This window comes from Astatotilapia calliptera, chromosome 8, assembly GCF_964374335.1.
Source record: "Astatotilapia calliptera chromosome 8, fAstCal68.1, whole genome shotgun sequence".
Lineage (NCBI taxonomy): Eukaryota > Metazoa > Chordata > Actinopteri > Cichliformes > Cichlidae > Astatotilapia > Astatotilapia calliptera.
Genome location: NC_137429.1, coordinates 18,609,016 through 18,618,884, shown reverse-complemented (window position 1 = coordinate 18,618,884; position 9,869 = coordinate 18,609,016). Strand labels below are relative to the sequence as shown.

General features: G+C 42.2%; 1 protein-coding gene across 1 annotated transcript; it reads left to right on the top strand.

Annotated features, from left to right (window-relative positions):
* Positions 1–849: 849 nt before the first annotated feature.
* On the top strand, positions 850–6,795 carry telo2 (TEL2, telomere maintenance 2, homolog (S. cerevisiae)). Its single transcript, XM_026178785.2, has 20 exons — positions 850–1,557; positions 1,636–1,913; positions 2,016–2,084; positions 2,515–2,662; positions 2,768–2,870; positions 2,946–3,014; positions 3,132–3,273; positions 3,620–3,756; positions 3,870–3,955; positions 4,162–4,263; positions 4,384–4,472; positions 4,567–4,658; positions 4,764–4,880; positions 4,966–5,037; positions 5,131–5,301; positions 5,381–5,472; positions 5,553–5,652; positions 5,729–5,793; positions 5,893–6,008; positions 6,360–6,795. The coding sequence occupies exons 1-20, from the start codon at positions 1,217–1,219 to the stop codon at positions 6,479–6,481; spliced, it is 2,511 nt and encodes an 836-aa protein (XP_026034570.2). The 5' UTR covers positions 850–1,216; the 3' UTR covers positions 6,482–6,795.
* The last annotated feature ends 3,074 nt before the right edge of the window (positions 6,796–9,869 follow it).

Genomic DNA, 9,869 nt, shown 5'->3' with positions numbered 1-9,869 from the left:
GCCCAAACTCAGTGTGTCTGTTTTATTGTATTTTACACTGCTCAGAAATATTAGAGTACTTGATCACCACAGTACAGCATAAATCAGTTAAACTCCAGGTAGGTGGTATGAGGTGCCAATGTCCTGTGCTGACACCCCAACACCATTTCTGTCGGCATTTCCCAGAACACACCAAAATTGGAGCGGCTGTCTCCTTATTCCCCCGAGTAGCGACCAAGACACCACCAAAGAGACCTGTACAAACATAAAATTGTCCAGTTCTAATGAGTCTGTATTTGACATGACCACCTTTACTCTTCTGCACAGCGAGGTCACTCTTAGCTTAATTTGTCGTTTCTTTAAGTAGTCTTCAGAAATGGTTCTCCAGGCTTCTTGAGACCATTTCTGAAGATGTGATGAACCGTAATGATCAACTGAAAGTCCAGATGCTTGGTTTAACTACAGATACAATTTAAAACTCGTTTGCTGACCACAAATCTTTTGCAGTTTTCAATACTTGTGTACTATTACTTATGTAGCATAAAGACTTTTACCTAAATAAAGTACGTGAAGATTCGTCAGTTTGCTACACTATTTATCTCTGATCAGATACTCCAGTTACCAGCTGCTGAAACGTCAGTAATGTTGAAATGTACTTTTATATCTTCGCCTTTTGATGTTGGCATTAAGGCACGAAGTCATTATTTTATTTCTTGTTATATTTACAATAAGTTATGCGTATACAAGTGTGTTGTTAATCGATATGAGGGAGGTTATCCACTGATTAGACAATCTGCAACGTTACCAAAATAGATTAAATAAATCGTAGGTTTCTTGAACGCCACATCGGACCGATTATACCCGGAACCAATTCTATCCTGCTCACCACGAGCGTATTTTGGTGCTGCACTCTCGGAATCGCAAACAGCTACGGCGGCATGATTCTCTCGCTGAATCCACAGCTGTCCGTGGGGACGGATAATTTCCCCTGAAAATAAAGTCCTCATTTTACTGTGAGTGTAAATCGTGCTCATGAAAGCTCGTGTCGTTATAAAAATGTGCGGCTGCACATCAGCTTGACAGGCTAACAGCTGAAGCTAACCCATTCAACATATGGGACTCTACTAGACTTCATACTTTGTAGCACAAGTTTTTATTTCTCTACTTTTCTTAGTAAGTTGGAGGCTAGACCTTGGTAGAAACACTGCTGCTTGTCGTTATAATACCGTTATAAAAAATGGAGTCGCTAACTACAAATACTGACGTGCGACTAACGGTGACCCGGTGTTTCCGCACACTCAAGTCATCCACGGACAGCTCAGACATCATTACGGCTCTTCGGACACTCCACTCCTACTTGGATGAAGGACCGGACAGCACAGCCACCTCAGCTGAGCGTGCAGAGTTCAGGAGAGCTCACTACTCTTCCGCTCTGCAGCTGCTGGTCAGCAACATTCAGGCTGACTGGTTACACCAGCTGACAGCAGCCCAGCGCGCAGAGCTGTGGGACGGCCTCTTCCTCGCAGGACCTCCAGAGCAGGCGCTCCTGGTGCTGATGGATGCAATAGGAGAGCTGAGGTGGGTGGTGCTGGGTGTGACGTGCTTATCATCATCATCTTCTTTAATAACCTTAATGCCTGTGTCTCGCCCCTGCAGACCCACCTCAAATCTGGACCACGTGGTCAGCATCACTGAGAAGTTCCTTCAGCGTGGTCGCCTGGCTGAGCTGCTCTGGTCCTACTGTCTGGAGGCAGCGCCCTCTGACTCGCAGCAGCTCAGAGAGACGCTGCTGGGGCGTATTAGCGCGTTGCCAGACATTACCGCGAACAAGCTACAGCTAAACAACAGAGCTCTTTTCCGTCCTCAGCAGTACTACCCACTGCTGGCCACAGAAATGCTCACTGCCCTGGAGCACACCTGCCAGGCACTCAGAGGTGAAGGGCATCTGTAAAGCAATGATGACACATTATTAGGAATACTACAGTGTGTGCCAGGAGACATCGTAATCTCTCATTCTGTGTGTTTGTAATTTGTAGCTGGAACGGACTGTAATTTGACTTTTGTGGCTCAAACACTTGGAAAAGTGTGTATCCAGGGGCACGGCGGTGAGTTTAAGGATGTATTTGGTTATAGTTGTTTGTCTCTGTACTGCAGGAGTCCTTAAGCTTTTTCAGGTTGAAAGCCAGCCTTCAGAACCTGAAAAAAATTCATACTCACGCTAAATTAAATAAAGATCAGCGCATTAGAAAACTTATTTTTCCTAAAATAAAAATATCAGTTTATTTTTCACCTAGTTTTCCAGTGGCTCTGCTCCCCACACTTTGCAAACCTCTGCAGTGTGTCCTCCCATTGTGCCACAACCTCCTGCATGTCTTTTGCTGTCAGAACATCCTGTTTTTACTGTTATTACTTATACTCCCCAGCTACTTTATTAAATGCACTTTGCTACTACTAGCTTTGCTCTCTTTTGCCATCAGAACTTGTATAAATTCAGACCATTCTCATTTTTTTTTCTTCACTTTTGTCCTGCTGCAGGTTCGGTCTTGGCTGTGATGGCTCCTCGTCTGTCCGCGTGCACGCGCTCAGACATGGTGTGGCAGAGGGTTTGCTGGAAGCTGCTGGAAAACGTTCCCCAGCGATGGATGGAGAGCGTGCTCACTGGGCTGGTGCAGGCTGTTAGTGGGTGAGACTGTTGCAGATTCAGAGAATCTGGGAAAGTCTTTTTATTTTATCCAGCTGTCAGATCTGTGTTTAATGGCGCACGTTTGTTGTGTTTTTGTTTCTTCAGGCCGGACGCACTGGGCAGGATCATCGGAAACCTAGTGCTGACAAATAAAAAGGCTCAGTTTGTCATCACTCATAAACTTCTGTTACTGCAATATAAGTATGAGGTACTACAGTAACTTCCTCCCTGACAGTTATATGTGTTATGAATATCGTGCTTTAATCTGCGGCTCTTTTCCTAGACTCGTGTTCTGAGAATTATTCTTGGTTACCTCGCAGCAGACAGGGATCGCAGACCTCTTCTTATCCAGGTGGGTGGACGTGAAGTTAAGCAGCCTAATATTATAAACATATTAGAATATAAATAACCACTTCACACCCTCACTCAGCTGTGCTAATGTGTTAGTTAATGATTTTGGTGTTTTCAGGTTTTACGGTCTGTGTCCCAGGCCTGGGCTAACTCCAGCGCAGTGAAACACACGCCTCTGGAGCAGCAGTTATACGTCAGCAAAGCCCTCCTGCTGAGTGTGAGCCTGCTGAAAGACTCTGAGATACAGGAGCTGCGCTCAGGTATAACAAAGCCTTCTGCTTTGTGCCCCTGAGGATGAAATAAACCCTGACTGTTGGTCTGTTTTTGTTTGTTTTTTAATTAAGAAAGACCTCACGGAGCATAAGATCACTTCAAACTCCATTATTAACTATTCTGGAGCTTCTGCATGACCCTTACTAGATGATTTATTAGTTATATATTTTTACATCTTCATATTTGTGCACATTAAATAAAAATCAGTCAGAGTTTTCAGCAGTAAAATTACTACTGATACTAATCAGATACTACAAAACAGCTACTGAAGTAATAAAATACTTGATTAAACTGAAGTCAGTTACACTGACCGGTTGAATCCGTCTCTCTCAGAGTTACTTCAGTGTATGCTTGGCGGCATGCAGACCCACCTTGACAGCAACGTGGTGCGGATCAGGCATATGGGGATGGTGATTGGAGAGTACCTGAGCTCCCGCATGGATATCAATGGAACCAAGCTTAAATTTGAGGTACGGTTCATTTATAGCAGGAGCAAATATAACAAGCCACCACGAGGCAGCCTGTCATTGTTTGTACTGGACTGTGAGGCTCGTGTGTGAGGTGATGCTGTGTCGTGTTCTAGTACGACCAGGACGAAGAGACTCGTGAGCTGCTGTCTCTGTTGGCTCCCGGCGCCTGTGACGAACCAGAGGCTGAGCCCGTAAATAGGTAGGTCGTACTCCCTGTCACTTCTGCTTAAAGATGTAAAAAGATGAAACTGCCAATCAGCTGACTTGCTAAGTGATGAGAATATTATTTTTTAAGGATCCTGAAATGTTTTACCTAAAATTTTAAAAATGATCTGATTCATCTTAAATGTATGCAATATGTATTAAATACAAATACAAAAATATTGTGTCATCTGTCATCTCCAGAGCTGACGGTCCTCAAGAGACAGCTGAGTCAGCTCAGAATGCATCGCAAACTACATCAGGAGCTCAGGCATTAAAAACGGATCCAGACTCTGATCTCGATAGGTATGTCAAGCATTCAGTAAGAATGACATCCTTTAAAGATTTTTTTTTTTTTTTAAAAACCCAACTTTTACATGTTTAGAGCATATATAAAAGTGCACGATTAACCTTTTATCACTCCAGTGACGATGAGCTCACTCCGTACGATATGTCTGGAGATCAGGAGATCAGTAAGGCGTCCCCGCCTCGCTACCTACGAGACTGCCTGGAAAGTATGACTTCACCCATCTCATCCCTGTTTGCCTTATGTGATCACCTGTGTCGTATTCTCACTCCAGCATGTCCTCATGTTTCAAACTTATCTAGTTTTAATATCCTCTGAGGACCCAGTGCGCGTGGAGCTTGCTTTGAAAGCTGCTGAGAGTTTGGTGCGGAAGAACAGTTTTGCAGCCAGAGAGGTACGACGGGAATAAGAGAGGCTCTAAGATTTGAATATTTCCTCTGGAAGATAGGGGTAAAATGAATTGATGTTATAATGTAGGTGTTTTCATTCTTGTTTTCAGATCAGTGTCCAGATGTCCAAAGTCCTCCTTCATATGGACGACAAATACAACATTAACGGCTTCCTGTACCTCAGGCAGGCGACGATGGTGGCTCTCACTGTCACTGACTGTATTCCTGTATGTTTGCCTTCTCTTAACAAACTACACACAGCTCCACAAACTTTCACTCATAACCAAACTGTATTTCTGTGTCCTTTGGTAGGTGGCTCACTATTTAACCACAGAGTTTTACTCCTTGAACTACAGTCTGCGCCAGAGACTTGATATCTTGGAGGTAAAACGAGAGGTCATAGTGGTTATCTGCGTGATGGTCTTTGATCATTGCTACATATCATGTAATTATGGCCTCCATTATTTGATATCACAGGTTCTTGCCTTAGCAGCTCAGGAGCTCTCTAAACCAGTCACTGAAAAGAAAGCTGCATCCATAAGCTCTGCTACAACAGCTGAGTCGACTCCATACCTCGGTGACAACCCTGTTCACTGGCAACAGGTGGTAGAAAAGCGAATCCAAAGCAAGACAAAACGCCTCACTAAGGTACTTCCAGTCTCTCTTGTGATTTGGAATTTGAGTGCAAGCTCACTCTGAAAAGTAATTTTGTGTGTTTTTGCCACAGAAAGTCAACCAACCTGTTACTAAGGCAACACCAAACCGCTACGCCCCTGTTGCCGGGCACTTCTTTTTCCCTCTGCTTAAAAACTATGACAAGTAAGCATGATCCTTGTTTTCAAATCCATGAACTCAGCTGTAAGAGAACATTTGTTTAATACATGATACCTTCCTGCTAGGCCTCAGGTGACCTTTGACCTGTTGGGCAGTGACCACCTGGTACTGGGCAGGCTGATCCACACTTTGGGCCTCTTTATGCATCTAGCAGTCAATGCACCGGTACATGAATTTCTCCTTCTCTGGCCTATTATAGATGCTGTATTTGTTTTACAATGCCTCTGTTATTTTGCTTCAGATAGCCGCACAGATGGGCTGCGCTTTGCTGGACTTTGTGTGGGCAGTGCGGTACCATGCTGACCAGTATGTGTGATTCATTATCTCTGTTTGTCTCTGTAGTGTAACACAGAATAATATCTGTGGACCTTTGTTGTCATCTAACCTGAATTCTGTGTGTTAAAGGATGGTGAGACGAGGCGTCCTCTTCGCTGTTTGCTCTGTGTTTCTGAGCATGCCCAGTCAGAACCTGCTGGTGGACATCAGTGATCAGCTGTTTGAGACCAGGTCTTGGCTGGCAGGTATTAAAAAAAATGTGGTGTGACATTTTAATGACAGAAAAGAAAAAGCCCGATGCCACACCTGCACCTGATAACTGTCAGCAATCTGTCTTTACAAACACACAAAAAGATAGTGCACAGTCATTCACAGCTGGACTGGACATTTCTGGGAAGCTGATGAGGAACCAGGATGTCCTGTAATACAGGGGTGTCCGTGATTTGATTGGCTTTTCTTTTTTTCTTTTTTTTTTTTATCCCAATGGGAATAAAACTCAGAGCTGAGTGATACAGGTCAGAGGGGTCACAACTTCCGTTTTACAGGTTGCAAATTGTCAATACTACTACTAATAATAATAATGTTACTGTCCACAGATGTTGCTGAAGGAGACCCGGATGCAGATTGCAGGAGTCTGGCGGTGCAGAGCCTGGTGCTGCTGGATAAGAGCTTGAAGAAGCAGCTACAGGATCCACAAGCGCCGACTGTGGAGACGTGACACAACGTCAGCAATGCACAATGACATTCTGGGTGTGTGAATACCCACACATGAAGAGAAATGCGTCTTTAATGTAGATGTTCCTTTAGCTCAGGCATGAATCCTACTTACTGCAGGTGCTGCTTTTTAAAAAAAATATCCTGCAGCATAGTGCCAACCAGAAAACATCTTCTCACACATGCACTAATGGCACATACGCTGGTTTGTGTATTCAGTGTCCGATTTACAAACCAAATGAAATATTAGATGGAAGATGAAGTTTTCCTTAAATAAAAAAAATGTTTAAAATGTATTAAAATATTTTGTTATGAGGATATCCTTTCTCTGCTTCTTTCCTGTATGGGTACTCTCTGTACTTTGGTTGTTTGTTTGCAGAGGACATCCTGTGAACATTCACATGAATATCACTCTGACAAATAATGGAAATACTATTAGTACTTCCTGTTGTCATGGTCAGAGGAAAGTCCACCACTGCATTGTCTGATAAAATGAAACTACAACGTCTTTTTTATTAGTCTGTTTGAATTCATATGGTTAATTACATTAATTATTTTCATTGTTAAAAAGTTAAAATGTTTTATAATTCAGACAACTGTATTCCTTGTTCTATCTAAAGGTTACACTGACAGTTTTGTACATTAAAAAGATTCTAAATTTATTTTTATTGAGAGAAAGTGTAGGGTTTTGTTTTGTTTTTTTTCAAATAATTAAATCTGATGACGATGGGAAATGATTGGGATTTCAGTGTTTTGCCATGTATAAATATACTAGTGCTAAACAAGGAAATAAAAATTAAATATGCCTAGGTTTTGACAAAAACTAACAATATGTAGTTTGGTCTTTAAGTTTTTGAATAGAGGCATTTGTTATTTTGTGGGTTTACCTGTGCACGCCACTACTCAGTAGATTCAATTCAAACTATATGACTGAAGTGCAGACTTTCAGCTTTAATTCAAATGAATATGACATTAGCTGGCTTTTATATAAGTAACCAGACAAACTAACGATTTAAGATATAAGGACTGTTTTTAATACTTGGATGAAAATCCTTTCCCCGATTCCATTGCCAAACAGCTGCTGCTTATTTGTGGGTTACTCTCTCAGTTTTGTCTTCAGCAACTAAAAAGCAGCTCTGTTAAGTTGAGATCAGAGCTTTGGGGGTGCTGAGCACCCAGAGAGCTGCCCATCCAGGCAAGGTAAACTGTACTCGTCACGATGAGACTTCTTCCCTGTCTCTGTCGGTCCCTGCATCCTTAAATGTCTCCAGATGTCCCGAGTTCCCTCTGACTGTCTCCTTGGTGCATTTAAACCCCTGTTCCTCCCTGTCCTCGTCGTCTGTTGTATTCATCTCCATTATCAGTCATAATTTTACCATCTCTGTGCAAGTCTGCAAATTTCTTTATTAAATCATAAGATTCTTAAATTCATCAAGTCTCTCTGTGCCTGGGTCCTCGTCACAAAACATGACATCACTGTTTTGTACATTTTAACAATTTAATCCCACATTTTTTGAAAAGATGTAAGAAAACCATCAAATGTGATAAAGGTTATTTAAATGCTGCTAAAGAAGAATGGATTGGAAATTAAAAAAAACAAAACAACATATCCTAACCTTAATTACTGCGGGAGAATAATGAATGATGCTCATAGTGAGTAAAAAGTAAACAGTGCATTTTTTGGACAGAGATTCACTTTTAAAGTGTGTGTTTAATATAATACAGATACATAAAAAACACTCCAAACTGTACAAAATATTATTTAAAAAATTACAAAAATGGAGACACCTTGGCCTTTGGTACAATGTATGAAAAGATGTTTACTGCAGATACTACTATGGCTCTGCAGATTTGTTCTTTTCTTTTATCCTATGTCGCCTCACCTTGAGGTTGGTAAATCTGTCGATCACATTTTGGTGGTCAAGTCTCTCAAGCATCTCTTTCTCAACTGACATCACAGCCAGGTGCTGGAGTCTGCTTTGACCCATGGTCCTTCTCAGCCAGGTATGGAGCTGACTCAAGTCACTAAAAGACCTCTCACAGCTACAGCTGCTAACTGGGTTTGTTAGGGCAACCTGAATAACAGTTTTCAGTGTGGGGAAGATCTGATTATCCAGAAGATTGTACAATGTTAACATATCTGGAATGGCACCAGCCTCACTCTTGAGCTTCAAAAAGTTTTTGGCAACTGTGACTTCCTCTGACTGAAGTTCAACATGGTAATGCAGTGCCAGGCCAGGGCTGACAACCCACTTTGTTTTGCAGATTCTGTACAGCAGAACACAACTTCCAGATTGTACGAGTAAAATTAGTTGGTTTTTTCTTTGCCAGTTTAACAGTTTGTGTTGTGCCTGTTAGTACTCCCTGTCTGTTTTCTTACCTGGTTCTTCCTGACCTTGTACTTTCTCCTCATGTTCTCCTCTTTCCTCTCTCCCTCTTTTGACTGACTATCATACACAAATAGATTGTATTCAATTAGATTAAAAAATACTATTAAGATCACTAATAAAAAAAGTCCTCTCTCAGTTTCCTTTTAACCAAAAGGCAAATAACCAAACTACATGTACATCTAATAAAGGACATAAATATTGAAACACTGATCCAACATTATCCTTTATTGATGGATCATTTGATTTCACACTTTTACCTGAATGTGGCTACTTTAAAAAAAAAAGAAGAAAGAAAACACTTCCTCATATCCATTATGAACCTGGCTGCCTCTCTGTACACACACACACACACACACACACACACACACGCACGCACGCACGCACACACGCGCGCACACACAAACACACACACACACACACACACACACACACACACACACACGCACGCACGCACGCACGCACGCACACACGCGCGCACACACGCGCGCACACACAAACACACACACACACACACACACACACACACACACACACACACACACACCATATAGTGCTACATAGGGGGTATGCTGAAAATAGAGGGTGATAAACTGGGAAGGTGAAAACTAGTGAGTGAGTGACAATGAAAAGGCAGTTTTCATACCGCTGTAGCTATAATGGAGCAGACTAACAGCACTAATGTTTCTATTGTTGTCCTCTTCTATTTCATATTGTGCTGAGTGAGCGTGCCATCAGCCTGACCAATAAGAGCCAAGAGTTGCAGTGATAGGCAGGCTGAACCAGCAAATAGCCAGAAACAACTGGTCAGTGCAGCACCGCCTCAGGTACCACATACAGATTTTAACTGGCTTCTGACTTTGTGTGGTGTGGAGTATGCTAGATTTTATATAAATATGGATGAGATTAGCTGGGGATGAACAAAATCTCCTTCAGCAACTATTAAATAGCCAGAAGGGGCCAGACAGTCAATATATTAATTCAGCGTTCCTACAGAACAGACCG

What these genes read in the sequence shown, in the direction of transcription:
- telo2 (XM_026178785.2), top strand. Translation starts at nt 1,217, where the DNA reads ATGGAGTCGCTAACTACAAATACTGACGTGCGACTAACGGTGACCCGG. An exon ending in GATGCAATAGGAGAGCTGAG is followed by an intron (nt 1,558 to 1,635) that starts GTGGGTGGTGCT and finishes TCGCCCCTGCAG; the next exon opens with ACCCACCTCAAATCTGGACC. An exon ending in CACCTGCCAGGCACTCAGAG is followed by an intron (nt 1,914 to 2,015) that starts GTGAAGGGCATC and finishes TGTAATTTGTAG; the next exon opens with CTGGAACGGACTGTAATTTG.